Source organism: Molothrus aeneus, chromosome 14 (assembly GCF_037042795.1).
Source record: "Molothrus aeneus isolate 106 chromosome 14, BPBGC_Maene_1.0, whole genome shotgun sequence".
Taxonomy (NCBI): Eukaryota; Metazoa; Chordata; class Aves; order Passeriformes; family Icteridae; genus Molothrus; species Molothrus aeneus.
Window position 1 is genome coordinate 3,231,317 of NC_089659.1, and position 20,345 is coordinate 3,251,661.

Here is a 20,345-nt window from a genome sequence, read left to right on the forward strand (position 1 = left end):
AAGACACACAGCTAATTAATTAACCCTCTGAATGTCTTTCTCCCTATTTCTAACCAATGCTGCATAACTTTTAGTTAATGAATATTGGTAATACTCACACCAGGAGATGCATCTTCAGAGCTAAGGGGAATTTTCTCCTTCAGCTAAATTCCTCCAAGAGTCAATGCATTTATCAATGCACAATCAGCTACCTGCTGTACTTTCAGTGGTGCATCTGGTCTCAAATAAAACCCATCCTTTCTTTTTAATTTTTTTTTTAATTTTAGGGAATTGTGGCAGAACAACACACAAACCATTTCATGGCTCCAGTGAAATGAGTGGCTGTTGTCTCCCATGGTTCACATTGTTTTGCAAAACTCTTTCATGGGGATGCATAGCTGGAGAAATAAATTACACTTTCAGGTTGTGTTGCTGGAGTGCTACAGGAATCTCCCCCATCAGAATTTTCATTGCTGCTTGGATGAGGGGCTAGGAAGGCAGGTGTGGGAATTCTGTAGGATCCAGACTGGGATAGGATTACAAGCCAGTTGACCAGGTTGCTCTGTTACAAATAAAGGGACCATTTAAAATCAGGAAAAAGGGGTTTGTGAGCCACTTTATTCCTCACAGCATCAGTGTCTGAATGTCACATATTTCAACTACACAGCAAGGATGGGAGGTGACACAACCAGAATTCTGCCATGCAAATGAAAGCCTGGTAGGACAATGAGGGCATCAGGGCTTTCAGCAGAACCACGAGGCCCTGAAACCTCCAACCTCACTTCCAGACTGTTCCCAGCCCAATTAGAGCTCTGCAGATGGTGTTTATTTCACTGTGTACATGTGTGAGGGGAGAAATGGGGAGAGCTCTGCACTTGGGATGCTCCCTGCAGGCACAAATACTGCAGCAACTGCTTCTATTGTGGGGCTGTGTCAGAAATAGGGGGGCTGTCAGGCATTAATGGTGTGTAGTGGGATCCTGTAGTAACTGCCTTTAAATGTTTCCTTGGAAATGGGAACATATTTCTCTCCTTCACAGCACAGATGATGCATGATGAGCCTGAGAAAAAGGATTGGGGTTAAACCATTGTGTCTGCAAAGGAGGAGGTTCTGGTGGAACTCACAGCCCCAGTGCTTGGGTGCTTAGGCAGCAAGAGAGAGAAGGGATTGGGGCTCCTGAAGTGCCTGGATCACCTCTCCTGTCAGTGTCTCCTCCTTGGAATTCCTCTGATAGTAACTGGCTTGATCCTCAGCTATCCTAAATTGGGAACATTATATTGTCACAGACATCTTTTATGGAAAATCCTTTCCTTAGGATTTTTCCTCCTGAGAAGCTGAGAGGCCTCAGGAACAAAATGTAACCAATGGTTATCTGCTGCTGTGGAATGCAACAGGTGCATCTGGGATTGGGCTCATGTGGTTGTTTCTAATTAATGGCCAATCACAGTCAGCTGGCTTGGACAGAGAGTCCAAGCCACAAACCTTTGTTCTCATTCTTTCTTCTTCTATTCTTAGCCAGCCTTCTGATGAAATCCTTTCTTCTATTCTTTTAGTGTAGTTTTAATATAATATATATCATACAATAATAAATCAGCCTTCTGAAACATGGAGTCAGATCCTCATCTCTTCCCTCAGCCTGAGACCCCTGTGAACACGGTCACATTATATATCCTAACTGCTGGAGCATTTAGAAAAATATATTTTTAAATGTTTTTTTCAATGTCTATTTTTACATGCTTGGGGCAACCAAAAATGCTTAAAGACCGTCGAAAGGACTGCAGAATAATATATTGAAACAGCACATTTCTAACTTGTGTTGGGGGAATTGTGGCTTAGATAGATAAAAGTATTCCTAAGAATTTACTGTATGGCATAAATGGTGAAAATCACAAAGCCCAGAAGAGAGCAAAGAGCTGAAATGAGCTCTAGGCTGTGCCTCAGTGTTATTGTGTCTCATCTGAGCCACACAGCGACAGTCACCACAGAAGCTGTTAAAGTTACATTAATTCTTTAATTTATTAATTTATTAGTTAATAAAAGAAACAGAATTGGTGGCATTTTCTTACATTGTTCTTCAGCCCCAGAACTCCAGGGCTCTTAGATGGTTTAATCAGAAAGGATTTATCAGGCAGGATCCTGGAGAATTTGGTGGCTCTGATGGGAGCAGGGAGGTTCTGTTTCTGAGCTCTGCTTCCCATGTTTGCTTTGGACCCCAGCACTCAGCAAATGCTGATCTCATCCATAAATTTTGGCAGCTGGCACATGCTGCTCTGTTTTTCCTCTGAGGACTTTGTGAGATGCAAGACACACTTAAATTAAAACATGGCAGTTTAATGTGGTTATTTTTATCAAAACAAACCAAATAAGATCTTTGTAATACACAGCAGTGCTTAATTTCTTTCTAAAACTAATTAAAGTTTTGGCTTCCACTAGTGACAGAAAAGTTTGGACAGTTTTAACCCCAATGGCTCCATTTATCCCTCATTTATTATTCTAAGAAAATAACATTTTGAAAGGAAAAACAAACTAGAAATTATTAATGCCATAGATGCCAGGAAATGGGATATAAAAAGGAATCTGGCCCATGTGGATGAGAGATGTGTGCTACCACCATGAAAGCCAAGTGGCCAACTGATGTCCAGCCCTGCAGCTAGGTGGATTCACATCTCTGAAGAGCCATTCCATGTCAGAGCATCCAGGGAGGCTGAATGAATCTGTCCATGATGCTGATGAGCATCTTGTCTGTGCTCAGTTTTCCTCCTGGGCACCATTCTGTTACTCAGATTTTTGTTGAGGTCTCTTAATAAGCTTTGAATTTTCTCTAAGTGCACACACGTGAGAATTCCTGACAGGAGAGCAGTGTCATGCAATGATCAGTTGTTTGTTTCCCAAAAGGCATTTAAAATGTCTGTTTATTTTATGAGAATAAAATAAACTGTTATTTAATGAGAAAAGCCTCCTGCCAAAAATATGATTTCCTTAAGGAGAATGGCTGCAGCTCTATGAATTCCATGCTGTGAGCTGATTTCAGGACCCATCAGCTAAACCAGCCTGGGTTTTGAAACCATCAGCTGAGCACTGAGGTGGCTCTTTTCTCTGGAAATGAGTTAATCTGGCACTGATTTGTCAGAGTCACATCAGAGGGATAGATGCCTGTGGTGTGTGGCCATGCTTGGGTTGCACTCCTGCTATTTTGGGATCATCATCTTTAATTGCCAAAGGGCAGAGAGAATTCCGTAGGTAAGGAGCACAGCTCCTCCTCTGCTGCTAATGGCAGACAGGACAGACTGCAGGAAATCTGGAGTCCCCTGCCATTTTGAGATGAGATTGAGTTACTTATTCTGCTTTTCTAATGCTTGGATATAGGATCATCTCCACAGTGTTGAAATTCAGGTTTATTAAACTGTGAAAGAGCAGAACTTCTCTGCCATCTTCTCAGCCAGGAAGAGCAGTGACTGACAGGAGAGTGCCAGGAGTAGTCACTGGCTTGAGCCCTGCAGGTTCCACACCAGTTAGGGATGAAGCGTTGGTGGGAGGTTCCCTCTCCGTTCAGCAGGACACCTCTGCCAAGGGTTTTGTGGGGACAAACACATCACTGCTGCAAAATGCACCCCTGTGCCTTTCCCATGGTCCAGGAAACTGAGGGGTTCTCCCTTTAGTGCAAGGGCAATCCAGGGAGGAGCAGGGAGACATCCCAGCCATGCTCTGGTGGGAATCTGCATGTGGATAGAGATGGAGCCAGGAAAGGAGGGACAAATAGCTCTAACAGGAGCCGGAGCCATGAGAGTTATGAGACCCAGAGAATAAAAAGTGTGCTTCACAAAGAGTGTTCTCCTCCTGCTGTGGTGCTGTGGGGTCACTGCAGTGACCCAGGCTGTTGGTGGAGGAGGGTTTCCAGTGTGTCAGCCAGAGGAATGGCAGGGAAGATGATGCCTTGGAGTGGCTACCTAGAACAAGGCAAAGGACAAAGTTAAAATAATAAAGTGGGTATTTATTAAAGGCCTTTAACAGGTTCACCTTGGGCAGTGCAGGAGCCTGGCAGAGGCTACACCCAAGATGGACAATGGTCATGAGCTCTTTGGGCAGATCAAGTTTGTTCTATTTGCATATCAGAGGTTCATTCCCCAATTACAGCTTCAGGTAATGAAGTCACATTCCCTCAGTTTGCTGCCCCCCAATTTACTTTTGTTTGTACTTTTCAGACCCTGAGGCTGTAGGCTGTCCTTGGGCTCCTGGCCCAGAGGAATTGTTTTGTCTGACCAAAGTGTGAAGACAGTAGTTAACCCTTTATATGAAGTGTAGAGTTATGCACTATCACAGCACAGGATTTGAAAAATATAAAGGCTAAAATCTTAAGGCAACATTCCTCCCCCCTTTAGAGGCTTGACAAGGAGAAGCTCAGAGCTCAGGTGTCAGCAGTATCAATTCCTGCTGCTTTCCTTGACTGGATGGATGCTGTGATCATGTCGGGAGTGGAGTCTCCAGTAATCTCTGGTTTGCTTTGCCAGGACCTCTGTGAAGATCCCCACCTGCTTGTGGATGGAATGAGCTCCCACGACTTCCACCAGGGCAAGCTGGGGAACTGCTGGTTTGTGGCTGCGTGCTCCTGCCTGGCTTTGAGGAAAAGCCTCTGGCAGCAGGTGGGTGATTGGTGTGTGTGGTGCAGGAAACAAAGCAAATAAACCAAGCTAACCTTGGTTGTTTTTCTCCCTAGGACTAACAAGGGGTGAATTTTGGTGGATTCAAATCTTCCCTTTCTTTAACGTGTTCCAGGGCAGTCTGCCCTGAGAATAAACCTCAGCACAGTGCACTTGCTGAACTTCCCCTTTGTGAAAAATGCATGTTTTATGATTGGCTTTTCACAAATATTAAAATGAATATTATATGTGTTATGTTAGAAAGATATGCTGTATTAATTTTCTTGAGTAGTGTGTTAAATATAGTTTTAGGTTATAACATAATGTTAAAATAGAAACTATGTATGTAGGATATTTTTTTAAAGAAAGGAATGAGGTACTCACATGGAGATAGCAGCCACAGGACACCTGAATCTTTCAAAGAGAATTTATTGCTCTCTTATCAGAAGAAACGAACTTCTTCCCACCTTGCTTAGCCCTGAAAATGCTGTCAGGATTCAGAGGAAGCAGCTGACACTGCCCAGACAGAATCCTGTGTTTGAATGGAATTTATGCATCATGTATGAGATGTATGAATATGCAACAGGCTGCTGCTTTTAAGGGTTAATCCTCTGTTAACGTGGGTCCTTTTTCGGGCTTATTTTGCCCAGAAAGAGGTACCTGGACTGTTTGTAACTCTTTGTTTTTATTGTTTCCTATTGTCCTAAATCCTAATTGTCCAAATTTCTATTACTCTAATTATATTTTTACAACTATCTTTACAACCATTTTATTACTATTAAACCTTTAAAATTCTAAGAACAAGTGATTTGGAGTTTTTCCCACCCTTCCATGGTTTCTCAGGTGATTCCAGACTACAATGAGCAGGAGTGGGACCCCAAAAACCCAAGGAAATACACTGGGATTTTCCGTTTCCGCTTCTGGCGCTTTGGAGAGTGGACAGAGGTGGTGGTGGATGATCTGCTGCCCACAGAGAATGGGAGGCTCATCTACTGCCATTCCAACGTGAGGAATGAATTCTGGAGTGCTTTGCTGGAGAAGGCTTATGCTAAGTATGAGCTGGTTCCTTGTCCTTGTAGTCCTCAGTGCTGTCCCTTTGTCTGTTTTGTCTTTCAATTCTGTCAGACTTTCCATGGGTTTTAGTTTTGCTGCTGGCAGAGAACCTAAAAAAGACTGAAAACTCCTTCTTTAATCTCTGTTAAAATCATAAATGACTGCAATACTGTCTACTTCAGCAGCCCAAATCCTTAAGGATCCTAGAAACCAGGGAAGATTTATCTGCAGTTTGCTCAGGCTTTTTTGTTCTGTTCTGTTTTGTCCTTAGTGAGACACAAACATGTTCCCTACATTCAAGCCAAATTAGAGCACTTGTTCCAGCCCCCTGTAAACTGAGAACGTTCTGTGTTGCCCCCAGGCTGGCTGGATCCTACCAAGCCCTGGATGGAGGCTGTGCTGCAGAAGCCCTGGTGGATTTCACCGGAGCAGTGGCAGAATCCATCAGTTTGGAAGAGGGCAAATATGGTGAGGTTATTTCTGAGCAGATGAAATTGTTTGAAGACTTGATGAAAGTGCATAAAAGAGGAGGCTTCATCAGCTGCTCCATTTCGGTAAGTACAGAGAGACGGATTTTAAGGGTTTATTTCAATGAAAATATTCTGGAAGAAATACCATTATTAGGATATTGAGTATGTCCTTCCTTTGCATGGTTGGAAAAGCTTTGTATGGAGAAATCTAGCAAGTGCTTCCAGCTCCAGGAGCCACTAAATACAATCACAACTGCTTGTGCTGCCACTTCACTGTGTGTCTGAAATTCTTTTTCTCTGCATGGTCACAGTTGTGAATTGACCTGAGGTAAATCCACCCTAATTTACACAGCAGATAGCAGCATTCAACTGCTTTATTCCTTAGAGAAATCTCTTTAGAGAAAACAGTTCTGGCACAGAGCTGCTGAGACCTCTTGACTTCGGTTGTGCCAGTGCAGCCAGGGTAACAGTGGAGCTAAGCTGAAGGGCTGAGCTCACCTGGTTATTCAGGTAATGCTATTTGATATTGAATATATTCAATATAGTCCATATATTGAATAATCTCCCCACTGGCATTAACCTGCAGAACTTGTTTGTGCTGGCTCATGTGGGGCTCAGGTGTCTCAGTGCCCACATTAGGAGCCCATGGTCCTGAAGTTCCCTTGGTCAGTAGGGAGGGGATGGTTTCTGGGGAAGATTTACCCCTCTCCAGTCCTGTGCTAGAAGATGGATGAATAACAGCTCCCACAGGATGCTCTGTGCTTCACAAAGCACCCATGGCCCAGCCCCTGGCCGCAGGAGGAAAACCATTGACAGCTGGACTGAGCTTCTTCTGTGCAAGTCTGCAATGTCAGGCCCTGGCTGGAGAGTGCTGGAATCCTCACCTTGTCCACAGCTGTTATCACATGTGAAAGGCTAACAAACTGCAAAGGCACCTGAATATTTCCTTAAAAATTGTTTTTAAGTGATTTTTTAAATCATTTATCATGAACCATTAATCCAGCAGACCAGAGAAAAGGGATCATTTTCTAGGAGCTGCAGGCTTGGCATCTAAGTGCACTTCAGCATCTTCCTCCCATGGCCACTGCTTCAGTTGAAGGCCTTAGTTGATGCTGATCTTAGTTAAATCACTCAAACATTTTGCTTTAATTTCCCGCTCTGTGAATGAAGATGATTCACTCAGAAATTGTGAGTATGAAGAGAGTTGTGGAATTGTCAAGAACAGCAGAAAATCAGCTGTTTTGGGGGTTCCTGAAAACGTTACCTGTTGATCTGGCCCTGGCCATGCATGGTCCTGCATCAGGGCCTGGCACCAAAGAGGAACACCTGGGCTGGCCTCAGCTCTCTTCACAGAAAGCAGGAGGCACAAGCTTTCCCAAATCCACACAGCATTTTTCCACATTCACAAATCCACACAGGATTTTTCCTGGGAAGGCAGTGAGAGAGGGGAAGAGAAAACAACTCTTTTCTCTATTCTGTGCTCCTGTTGTGGAATGTGTTAGGAAGGTTGCTTACCTGAAGGGATTTGTCAGTTGGATTCTGCTGAGGATTTGTTTGATTCCTTGGCCAGTTGGCTCAAAGCTGTGTCCTGGGTGCCTCAGACAGTCATGGGTGTTTCTTTAGTATTCTTTAGTATCTCTTTAATATAGTGTAGTATCTTTTTAATATAGTTATAATATAGTATTAAGTAATATAGTATGGTTTTAATAAAGGAATTGTTCAGCCTTCTGAATCAATGCCAATCATTCCCCACATTGGGGGCACCCTGAATTTGATACACCTGGTACATTCTGGGACACAAACTTTACCCTGAGATAGAACAGGGACTGTCCCTTCAGCAACATCAGGAAACAGCTCAGAAACAAGAGCTTCAAGGTCTTCAAGGTCTTTGGGTTTTGTTTTACCCTTTTTTTTTTTTTATAAGGCCTGAATTTTTATCTGCAAGAATTCCATCTGATTTGCTCAGAGCAGACTGCCTGGTGTGAATTGTTACTGCAGACATTGTTTCCAGAATGATGGGCTGCTCCCAAATGCTAGAGCAGTTCTGTTTGTTAACAAGAATTTACTGAGGTGATTGACCAGGACACGGGGAGCTGTATTTTAAAGAGCAATTAATTAGGCAGTTGTAATGCTTCCACTGATTCCTGGCATTATGTTTCTGCCTTCCACATTAAACACAAATGCTTCTAAACATTGATTACAGAGTTTGCCTGCATTTGTCACTTTTTGATGTAATATACACCGAGTGGAGCTTGGTAGGTGTAGAATATTTAATACTCAAGTGGCTTCATTGCTGCCTTACAAACATGTCATCATTTGCTTTGGATTACAGAATGGCCCTGAGCATCACCATTTCGAAATCTGAACAGACAGGAGATGCTTCAATATCTCATTTGAATAAAGAAATAAATAAGTATCTTCAGAATGAGGTGGGAAAGGCCAGCAGTGAGAAAAGCCTGGGGGTGATAAAGGCAGCAGGAGAAGTTACAGACTCCTGTGCTGTCAAGGACTCTTTGTTTGCTTTTAGTTGTGAAAAATGCCAGTGAAAGTGTTACACTGGAGGGAGCCCAGAGCCAGGGGATGTCAGCCAGGCTGGGGGAACACTTGAGCTGATTCTCTGGGAGCTGCTGTCGGTGAGAGGCACAGAGGCCTTGGTGACACTCTCACAGTTGCCAGCCCATCTGTCAGTTCCAATTTGATAGGAATTTCTCCTTCCATCCCCCCCCCCCCTTTTTTTTTTATGTGATTTCTTACCTTTGGGGCTGAGCACTGTTGTATCAGTGCAACATTTGCCTCAGGACAAGGACCTTGTCTGTTTAGACCAGTTAAATTTTGAAATGGGTAAAAATATCTGAGGAAATACTATGTGCATTTCACACTTGTGGTAAGTCCTTATTTATATTTAAATATTCATATATTTATACTAATCTATTCATGTCTAATTATAAAAACATATTTCTATTTAAATATTTGCATTAGTAACACCAAGAGACCACACCTCTTGCTCTCTCCACCCCAGCCAAAGCTTGATTGAGCATTAATTAGGTAATTACAAGTTTACACACAAGGATCTGCACTGAGTCAAATCTTCCTTCCTTGATGTCCAAGGGAATGAATGTTCCTAGGCCCTGTGGGTGATAGATGAGAGAGACTCAAGGATGGCTTGGCTGGATTCAGTGAGGGTGAGGAGAACCTGGATCCAGGACGATCAAAACACCTCAAACATCTTTGTATGGTGCTGCTTTTCTGGGTTTAGATCAGGAGATTTGGATGCATTAAATGAAATTGTGCTATTTTTCAGAGCTTGACTATGTTTATGTATTCTTAGATCAGCATCTGATCAGGCCTAGAGCATCAAACAGGACAGTTTAAGGTTAGCTGAGGGACAGTTTAGGAACAGCCTGATCACTGCTGGAAACTGGGATTTTTATGTGGAGTTTATGATGAACAAACCCAGTTCCTAAAGCACCCTACAGATCTTCCCTTTGCCATGTAAGAGAGCCCTGCCAGGAATGAGTGAGGTACAGGGCACAAGTGGCTTAGAAGCTTTTTCACTTGTGCCTGTGCTCTCCCATTTTTACCCACTGGCAGTAGTTCTTCCTATTAACTTATTGCTTTATTCCAACACAAGAACAAGCATTGGACCAGCAGCTAAATTCATGAGTGCCCAGCTGAGGACACCCCAGACAGTCTGGGCACAGCCATCAGTGTCCAGAAAAGCCATTTGGTAGAGATGCCAACATTTTGGGAGGGCTGATTTTCCATCAGCCTTGTCCCTAACTCTGAGGCCAGGAGGAGACAGACTGGCTGCAGCAGGCAGGATTCCCCTGTGCCCTGGGATTGTCTGGCACTGGAATTGTCTGGCACTAACAACACCACACTAGTGAGCTCCCAGTTCTGATTCCCAGTGCTGTTATTATTATGCACAGTAAAATCACTCAGGAAGAGAATGCAAAATTTTTCTTGTCCTTCCCCTTGAACATGGAGCTGTCAGGCTGTCAGCACAACAGGTCCCCAGCCAGGTAATAATTGATATAGACTCCATGTATTTCAGAAGGCTGATAATTTCTTTATTAAGAAACCCATATTTTTTACCCTAATTCGCTACAAGTGGACCTAATTGGTCCTTTAATTAAAACACCATCACCATTGGCTAATTAAGAAACCACAGCCTGCAGGGGCTGTTTGCTTGACCAAATCTCCATAACACATTCCACATGTGCACACCACCAGGTCAGCAAGTGAAGATAAGAATTGTTTCTCATTCTTTTCTCTGATCCTCTCACAGCCTTTCCCAGAACGATGCCTGGGAAAGTTGTCTGTCTCTCTGTGTGGCCAGAGAGCTGCTGGCACATCAGGTTCCCCAGAGATGTGAGTTCTTTTTGTTCAATTGTCATTTTTCACGCCCAAGGAGTCCCCTGGGCGGCCCAGTGAAGCAGAGACAGCGATGGGGCTGATCGTGGGCCATGCCTACTCCGTGACTGCCATCAGGAAGCTGCGCCTCGGGGACAGCCTGGTGCTCTCCTTCAAGGCAGAAAAGATGTTCATGGTCAGGCTGAGGAATCCCTGGGGCAAGAAGGAATGGCTCGGTGCTTGGAGTGACAGGTAAGAGCTGCAAAGCCAGTGCCAAAGGGTGAAGCTGTGCTGGGGCACTGCAATTTGTGGGTAAACACTGGTGGGACACACTGATGCTCTGAGATGGCTGGGCCTCTTTGCCATCTCTGCCCATTTTCCTCTGAGAAAATGAGCATGTTCTGGAGGAGTCTATGGCTCCCTGGACCTTATTTACTGTTTACATCATTCTTCTGGAACATGGGAAGAAAAATAGCTCAGGAGTCAAGAACACAAGGCTTGTTCCCAGCTTCACCACCGAGCGTGTCTGTGACTCAGTTTCTCACCTGTCATTTCCAGCTGCTAAGGATGGTAAAAGTCTTGTAGATAATTTAAGTGACTGGTGAAAAATGCTGTAAATGTGCCATATTTGTGGTTTCTTTCTAATTAACTTTCCAGTGAATTTTCTTGTGGGCCATGGGTTTAGCAGGTACCTCTGCAGCAAGAGAAATGGTTGCTGGAGGGGATGTCTCCCATCATGGGTGATTTATACATGAAAAATATGTGACAGTTCAGCACTGGGCTCACCAGCTAGTATTTAGTATTTAACATTTAACATTGCACTGTTCTCAGCAGCAGCATATTAATTTCTTATAGTCTATGCTTTAGCTAGCAAAACTCTACTACTTCCAGCGAGATTGGTCTGGATGAAATGCAGAGAATGCACAAAAGAGCTGCTGTGTCTTGTTTAGCTGAAGCCCTTCGGGTTCTCCAGTAGCCTGGCACAGCTGCCACTCACTGAGCAATCTGAGGGTGGCCCATGGCTTTTGGTCTAGCAGAATTAAATTGACAATTTCCAAACAGGTTAAGAAAATGGCTGTTAGGGTGAGCATCCTCCCTTCCCTCCTTCAGCTTTAGCCTCCAGGTGCTTTTGGAGGGGCAGGGGGGAGTTGTGGCTCTGTTTGTCTGGTGTAACCCATCAGGACCAGGGTCTGTTTTGGGTTTCAGCAGGAGGCTGCTGGAATTTAGGGTCTGTGCTCCCCTGCAGCAGCAGGGGCTGTGTGCCTGAAGGGTCTGTGCACTGGAATATCCCTCTGCACACTGGACACTGTGCTCAGGCTCCAGCAGTTTCTGCTCAAAGGCCCCCAGAGAAATCTCAGACCTCAGGCCTGTTTTATTAAGGTGATTAAAAGACAAAGAGAATACTCTGGTCTAAGTGAAGCGTTCAATAAGCTCCCGAGGAGGAAAACCAGGTTTCATTTGAGGGGCCTTCAGGGAATGGAGTCAATCTCCTGTGACCTTGGAAACCAGCTGTTTAAGTGTTTAAGAGTCCTAATGGAGGGTGTGACAAAGGAAATCAATAAAGTTCTGCTCTAGTTGAGCCTATTTCCTATTAATCTCTTTCTTCTTTAGTAGCTTTCAAATCAATTAATGTTTTAAAACCCCTCCTGAAAGCCTCACACTTTCATCAATATCATCTGCCCTTTCGGTACCCTGATATTCATTTTAAAACCACAGAGCAGGAGAGATTTTTGCTTCAATTTTTTTTTTTCCAGGTGAGGGTTTTTATTTTAAATTATTAATCATCTTTATTGTTGATTTTTTTTCCTCTTTTTTTAAATTATTTCCTTTTAGCTCTGAAGAGTGGAAGAAAGTCAGCGATTCTGAGCGCAAGAATTTGGGGCTCACTGTTGAGAACGATGGAGAGTTCTGGTGAGTGGGAGTGATGAGAAGGGTTTGGAGACACTGGCTACACTGAGTAACTGTCATTAATCTGCCATTTAACAGCTTCAAAAACTGATGGGTAAAGTTATCCCAAGGTCTGTTTCTTTCAAACTCCCAAGGGATGACAGGGAAGAATAATAAAAATGGATTTAAAACTAGGAGAACCAAATTAGTAGCTCTCAGAATCTATTGCCTATATTTAGGATAATCTCTCAGAAACCAGGAGAGCATGTGCTGGTTTACATGACACGATGCCCAACAGTGAACATTGTTTAGACCAGTTAAATTTTGAAATGGGCAAAAATATCTGAGGAAGTACCATGAGCATTTCACACCCTGTTTACTGAGTACTATGCCTGTCTGTAGGTCAGCCATGGCTGAGGCATCTAAAAATAGAGTTGCATCCAGTAAATTTTGATATTTGTTGTTGTTGGTGTTTTCCAAGTGTTCATTCTCTATCCAATGTCTAGAGCTCTATTAATTTTGACCTTGCTTAAAGCTTAGATCCTTAGCCCAGCAGGTCCTTCAGGAGATGATCAATATTGCATCAAGTGAGCTGGCAGGGCTCACAGTGAAAATCATTCTGTTGGCTTTGTCAGGACTGGCAGCTGCAGGGTTTGGCTCTGGGCCATGAATAAGCCAGGACATGATGGTTATTCAAAGAGCCATGCTATTTTTGCTGGTGTTGCTCTGCAGTCCAGCCATTCCTTGAGCAGGCACAGCTGAGATGGGGTTAAAGAAAAGCTCTGTCCAGAGGGCAGAGGTTGGAGTCGTGCTCAGGGACAGATGTGACAATAAGGACTGCAACAGTGATGAGTGGATCCTGCTTTAATTGCAGGTGATCTCTTTGGCCTTTGCAAGATGTGTTATCAAATCCAGCCTGGGAGGTTCAAGCAGTGCTTTAGGCTTAGGAGATGCAACAGGACAGATCCTGATCTGACCAAACACACTGAGTGATGCTGCTCTGAATTAAAACTCTGTCATTGTGATTTCACAAGTATTTCCACATAGAAAGCTTTCCAGTGAATCAGTTTGTCCCCTGGACAGCTGAGCAATGCCTCCTCTTCAAATTACTGGAAGATTTTGTTTTGTTTTGGCTCTATGCATGAATATCACTGTTTATTTTTAAACAAACCATTACTTCCCTGGTGTTCCCTGGAGCAGGATGACGTTTGAGGACTGGTGTAAGAATTTCACAGATGTGGACATCTGCAGGACTATGAACACCTCCTGCTTCAGCCTCCACAAGACCTGGGAGAAGGAAATGATGTATGGGGCTTGGGCAAAGCATCCAGAGCCCCTGCTGAATCGATCTGGGGGCTGCTTTGATAACAGAGAGACCTTCCTGCAGAACCCCCAGGTGGGAACCCCTGTGTTTTGTGAGGTGTTTGATAACAGAGACCTTCCTGCAGAACCCCCAGGTGGGAAGTTTTGTGAGGTATTGAAGAGTACCCACTTTAGCTGGGGCTCCTGAAGTACCCACCCTGTTTAGGAGCTGGCAGTGACTACAAACCAAAAGATCTCATTGTCCTGGGGGTGTGCTGTGTGCTGCATGTTTTGGTGCAATTTCTCAGAAGAGTTTTTATATTTATTTAGGACTGATCATGCTTGGGGCTGCTGAGTCACTCACACAACAGAATTACTGACATCCTGCCTGGACTTCTTTCATTTTCCTGGTCATAGAAAGGCAGCAAGTCTGATTTTCTATAGACAGAACTCACTTAACCCCCTTAACAGCTCAGGGATTTGATCCAGTGTATTTAGTTAGTATCCCTTGGCATTAATGTCAGATTCTGGAAGTACCTGCTCTCTTCCCCAAGCTCACCCTCTCATCAGCATTATGGAATTTTCCTTGCTCATCCTACCTGGTCATTTCAAGCTATTCAGTTTATCTGTTCATCCATTCCTACTCCCTTTCCCACCTTCCTGCCTTTCTCTCTCCCAGCACATGCAAATTCAGATATAGCATTGCTGTTACTCTCTGTGGGGTCTGGCACTTACCCTGGTAGTTACTACTTTGAAAATGGATCTTTCTGTCCAGATTAATTAAAGATATTTTTGAATCTGCTTCTGTGCACTTGCAAGGGAGGTTTCTGCCTGCAGCCTGTGTTTTCAGAGCAGGATGCTGCAGCAGTGCAGCCTCTGCTGCTCACATCAGATCTCAGCTTCCCAGCTCATCCTGCAGTTCCTCACTGCTCTGCCTTCTGTCAGTGCCTCATTTCCAGGGGGTGAAGTAATTCAGGTATTAATTCTGTGAGATTCTGGATGTGTTCCAAGAGCTTGTCTGGTCTCATTTGTAAGTGTTTAGCTGTCACAGAGAACAACATGCACAGTTCCAGCTGAGTGCAATGCCTGATGCAGTGGAAGGCCTCTGTATTCCAGTGTTATCTCTGGGCCAGTTGATTAAAAGGCTCTTAGCAGCAGTGCTGGAACACATTTCTGTTATCTTAGGGCCATTACAGGTTATTGTGGCACACCCCACCATAATCTAGAGATAATCTCTCTGTTCTCCTGGCACTGAGGCCTCCTGTGAGGTTTATCTGTGCAGAGAGGGATTGGGCCACTTCCAGTCCCTTTGATAAGGCAATTTCAGCCAAGTATTTGTGTATTCTACGGTCGCCTACTGACTTCTAGATCATTGCCTTCTGAGGTACCATCAGAAGAAGGTCACAGTTGCAGAGCTGTCACCACACCAGGAGAACTTTCCTGGTTCCACTTGTTGTCCTTCCACCCCTCCATGGCCTTGGAGCACCCTGGGCTGCCTGGGGAGGCAACCTGTGTATGGCTCAGGGATTAAAATGTGCCTTAAATTAAAATGTGGGTATTGCTGCATCTTTATATCTCACTTTTTAGGTTCTCTTACAACCCCTGGGACTCTCCCAGGGCCCTGTGCTTTCTCTGCTGCAGTAAGGGATATAAAACACAAATCAGAAATGGATGGGACCTTGCCCAGCAGAGCTCCAAGGCAGAGGGATGTGGATGGTTCTGTAGCCAAGGCAATCTCAATACCTACCTCGGAGCAAAGCTCAATAATTTGGTTTTTAGCAGCAGTCAAAGGAAGAGGGAGGAGGGAATTGAACCAATGATGGTATTCCTCTCCATGCTGCCAGGGAATTTCTACTTAAATCAGAACATGTGGTGCACATGGTACCCAGCTGTGCACTGCTACAGGTTTATGTTTCTATTTATTTTCTTCACATTTAAAAGTCTTTGAGGATGGGTACAGCTTGAGTACAGCATCTGTCCAAACTTGGGGTAAATAATGTCCTCTTCACTCCTCTGGTCCTGACAACTCAGGTTTGCTCTGTGCATGCTCAAAGCAAAATTTAAAGGACTCTCGAATAATGAACAAATTAATTCCTTATCATATAAAGAAATACCTGTCTGACCTTCTTTTGTTCATACTTATGAACTGGTCTGGTAGTGATTTTTAGTAATGTAACTGTTCAAGTCAGATTTAGTAAGATTTATTTACTTGATACTTTTGATTTTAAGATCCTTATTATTAGCATTCATTTTCCAGCTATGCATTGCTGGGAACATCTGCTCCATGGAGAACTCTCCTTCTTCCCTCAAATGTATTTCCATTTGTCTCCTTTGTATAAACATATGTCTTGGTTTGAAAAGCCAGGTGTCTGCTTAGGAAGGCAGGAGCCTCCCCTGAAATGGAAAATGTAAACCCCTCCCTCCAAATTGTTATAATTTTGAAATTAAGGGGCTCTCAGGCAAAGATATGGGAATAGGAATAACAGTTCTTTACTAGGGAAGAAAATTTAAAAAATAAAATAAACAATGCAATAATACAAAAAAACCCCACAGCCAGAGTCAGAGCAGTCCCTGTCCCCTGTGTGTCAGGGGGTGGCACAGCCCCATCCCATGGGGGCTCAGCCCTCCTGCAGTGCCAGCTGTGGCTCTGCTGGAGCAGGGATCCTGCACAAGGGGGGAGTTTTCCTCTGCAGCTCCAGGGCTGCTGCAGATGGGCCTGGGCTCCCTCTGGCAATGCCCTGGGCAAAGGCTGCTGTGCTGTGCCAGGCTCACATTGGATCCAGGTAGGAATGCTTGGCTCCTCCCCTGGGCGCAGCATCTCCCCATGGGATGATGGAATTGGATCAGCCATGCAGGCCATGGACATGGACTCCTTGCCCATGGACAGAAGATAATTAATAATTAATGGCCCATGGACAGCAGAGATCTCCTGGAGGGAGGAGTGGCTGTGGGAGAGATAAAGAAAAAAACTGCCCCAAGAACAGAACTGCCCCAGCTCTGACAGATGGGGACAGAACACACACCCCCGTTTCCAACCTAAGATAACATATTTCCTTGGTGATGGCTTTACCCTCAGCCTCCTGAGAGTAAAATTCCAACAGCTTTTCTCTCTCCTCTCTCCTCCCAGTACCTCTTTGATGTTAAGAAGGCCCAGGACAAAGTGCTGGTGTCCTTACAGCAGGAGGATCGCCGCAAGTACAAGAAAGAAGGGAAAGGAGACAACATCACAATTGGCTTTGAAATCCTCAAGGTAGGCAGCCAGCTGTGCTCCTGGTGCAGAGCTTGGTCAGTTTGCTCAGTCCTGCTTCTCCCTGACAGTGAGATCTTTGGCAGCCAGAGATCATCTCTAGATAGATAGATCTAGATAATCAGTGATCTGTTCATCCATTCCTACTCCCTTTCCCACCTTCCTGCCCTTCTCTCTCCCGGCACATGCAAATTCAGACCTATAACTTCTGTTACTGTCTGTGGGGTCTGGGCACTCACTCTGGTAGTTACCACTTTGAAAATGGATCTTTCAGATAATATCTTTCTGATATATCTTTCTGATATATTATCAGGATTATCCTGGGGTCTGGCTCTGTACTCAGACTTTGTGTGGGCACTGCAGTCTGGCCTGGGAACTCAACTGATTTTAGTTCAGCTCAAACTCTATTTGAATAAATTTCATTTATTAGAGATAAATAAATTTTATGCCTTGCAAAAGAATTTTAAGTGTTTCCCAAAACTTCCTAGAGAAAGGCAAAATTATATTAATACTTAAAACATGCAGGGTTTTTCTCCTTCTTCTGCCTCCATTTCACCAGCAAATACAGCCAGGAGAATGAGGTTGAAAAGTCTGCAGTTTTTCTGTTGCCCCTTAGAAAAAAAGTCTTTTCAAAAGCTGGACTGGTGAGCAGGAAATGAATATATGGGAAAAGGAACCACAGGGATCCCAAAAGGTAATTTAATTGCACTCTCAAGGCAAATTGAGTAAAATGAAAACACTCAAACTCAGAGGAGGGAAGCAAAGAAACAGCAATTTTTCTACTCTTTCACTGAGGATTGGGGTAATCCTGTCATCTGTTGCTACAGCTCCTGGGACTACATTAAATCTATGGCCCTACCCTAAGAAAAAGTCAATTTTTAACAGTTGGTTAGATCTGCTGACATCTGCATCACACCTACTCATTTGCCAATCACCTGTTAACCACATATATTGAAAAGTGTTGTTGCAGGAAGCAGAATAATTTCCCTTGTTCGTGTCTGTAATTTGGAAAGGCTTGAAAAAGAAAATCACACCTTTCTAAAAGCTTCAGTACTCTATTTTTATTTCTAATCAATAATTTTTCTATTTTAGATATATTCTAACACACCAGGCTCATTAGCATGACTAAAGACCTTGGGAAGAGAGCTGCCAGAAAAGAATGAAGGGCTGCCTTTGCTCAAGAGCTGCTTGAGAGAGAGGTTTAGATTTAAACTGGCAATACCAGTGCTCTGGGGAGGATGTTAAGAGTTAAGCACAACTTCAAGGCTTAGAAGAAAACATGCATGGTTATTCTGTGGCTTTTGTATTCAGGAAAGGGGAAGGGAAACCCAGCTGTGTGCATCTGGATTGGGAGCCTGCTGTGAAAGGCTAGAGAAGGAGGCAGAAGGATCTTGTCATAGTTGAGATGGTCACAAGACAAAGCAACGCTCCATTTTCAGAAGGCTTCAAACTGTTTTTTTTAATAGCATGCATGCTTTTTATACATTCTAACAAAACTCATCAGTTTACACTTTACTCATTGGTCATGAGAGACAAACAAAGTGCTCATTGGAATAGGCAGTTGTAGGTTTCTCTTCTTTCTTTCTTTCTTGGCTTGTATGTCAAGGACCTTGGTAGAAAATTCTTTTAGGGATAACATGGATCCTCTTATCAAACTTCTCTCTGGCTCACAGAAGTCTCTGTAAAACCTCTTCCTGTGGGATCTCAGCCTTGTCTTTGGGCTGTGTGTCCATCTCTGGAAGTGTTCCAAGCTCTGCAGCAGCATCACATCATCTCTTTCAGTGGGCTCCTGTCTTTGCCAGCCCCAAACTTTCACCTGCCACAGCTTAACTGGATGAGAAAACACTTCCCAAACAATTTGCCTTGTTGGGTCAAAAGCTGTGTGGTGCTCAGGGAGAGCCCTGCCCTCAGCCCTGCTGTCCCTAACCCCTCTCCTGCTGCAGGTGGAGGACAACAGGAGGTACAGGCTGCACAAGCTGACGGTGCAGGAGAGAGTGGCCACATCTCCCTACTCGAACACACGCAGCGTGTTCCTGAGGAGGACCCTGCAGCAAGGCCGCTACGTCCTGGTCCCCACCACCTACACCCCAGGTGTCCCCACAAAATTCATCCTCAGGCTCTACACAGATGTGCCCTCAAAACTCAGGTGGGTGCCACTCACAGCTGCAGGAGATCCTCCTTAGCCCACAGGCTGCAGTTCCATGGGAGGGGTTGCCAGGTTGTCCTGCAACTCACTGGCTCATGTGGCTCCAGAACTGGGCCCTGGAGACATCAGGAGCACTTCTGAGAACATCCAGGTTTGTACATTGTTAAAAAAAAAGTTAGAAACTGTTGTGAAATAGTTGGTAGATCGTTAAGCATGTGCTGTTAGTTTGGTTGTTATATTGTAAAAGGGGTTAAAAGGGTAGTTATAAGAAATCCGGTACTCAAGGTACCAGAACACACCTCAGTAAAGTGCACCACGAGCCAGCCTGGACAGAACTGTCATGGCCAATCGAGCACCTTAAACCTTCATGCAAATGAAGGATCCAAAAAGAAACCAATCCAAAGGGACAAAAAACAGGATCAAAAGGGGCTTCTGACCCACTGAATCTGTGCTGCTCCATCTGGGCCATCGGGGCCATCGCTGCTGAGCAGCCCCAGCACCGGCGCTGCAGAACCCTCGACGGGAACGCTCCTGCTCGGCCCGGGGCCCCCTTGCTTTGGGCCTTTCCTTTTCTTACAAGAAATGCTGAAATCACCTTAGCACCGGGAGCCTGCTCTTGTTTTTATCCTACATGGTCAGGAAATGTTTAGTTAAGGGCATCTTGGATGATTCCCTTTGAGTCTTTTGGCTTTTTTACTTCAGTTCTTGTAGTGGCCCCCAGTTTCAGGTCAGGACCTTGAGCACTGGTGCTTGTGATTACAGTGATGGTTGTTGTTTCTGTGGCCATCTCCTCTGAAAGCAGTGGCTGCTGCAAGAGTAGAACCAGTGCTTCATGAATCAGGCTCACTGTATTTATTTCTTGATTTGATAGTATTTTCCACTATTTAAAATTGGGGTTTTTTTCACCACTTTTGCTTCCACGCAAAAGATAACACAAATTTGTTTGACTTTGCTTTGCTCTATTTTTATTTCTCACATCTGTCATTTCTGCACCACAGAATTCAAAAATGGCAGATGAGGAAAAACTACAAATCTCATGTTCTAAAAATGCCAGATTTCCACAACCATCGATTGTTTGCTTGACATTCTTTGCTTAGGTTGCTTTTTCCATGATTTTTCAGGGAGCTGGAGGCAGATAGGCCTAAAATGACGTGTTGGAGTCTTCTTTGCGGCTACCCACGCAGAGTCACCCAAATCAAAGTCCACTCTGCAGAGGGTTTGCAGAAACAAGACAGATCAGGAGGTAAGTGCAAAGAGAGTCTGGAGGAGTG

At 44.2% G+C, this 20,345-nt stretch overlaps 1 protein-coding gene across 1 annotated transcript in view; it reads left to right on the forward strand.

Moving 5' to 3' along the window:
* Positions 1–20,345, forward strand: part of LOC136562633 (calpain-5-like) — a 45,202-nt gene that overhangs the window by 20,356 nt on the left and 4,501 nt on the right. Inside the window, exons 2-10 of the mRNA XM_066559577.1 lie at positions 4,488–4,619; positions 5,460–5,668; positions 6,031–6,223; positions 10,551–10,744; positions 12,326–12,403; positions 13,580–13,775; positions 16,809–16,931; positions 18,872–19,074; positions 20,196–20,317. Of these exons, the coding sequence (XP_066415674.1) occupies positions 4,488–4,619; positions 5,460–5,668; positions 6,031–6,223; positions 10,551–10,744; positions 12,326–12,403; positions 13,580–13,775; positions 16,809–16,931; positions 18,872–19,074; positions 20,196–20,317 (1,450 nt within the window). The remainder of the gene's footprint in view (positions 1–4,487; positions 4,620–5,459; positions 5,669–6,030; positions 6,224–10,550; positions 10,745–12,325; positions 12,404–13,579; positions 13,776–16,808; positions 16,932–18,871; positions 19,075–20,195; positions 20,318–20,345) is intronic.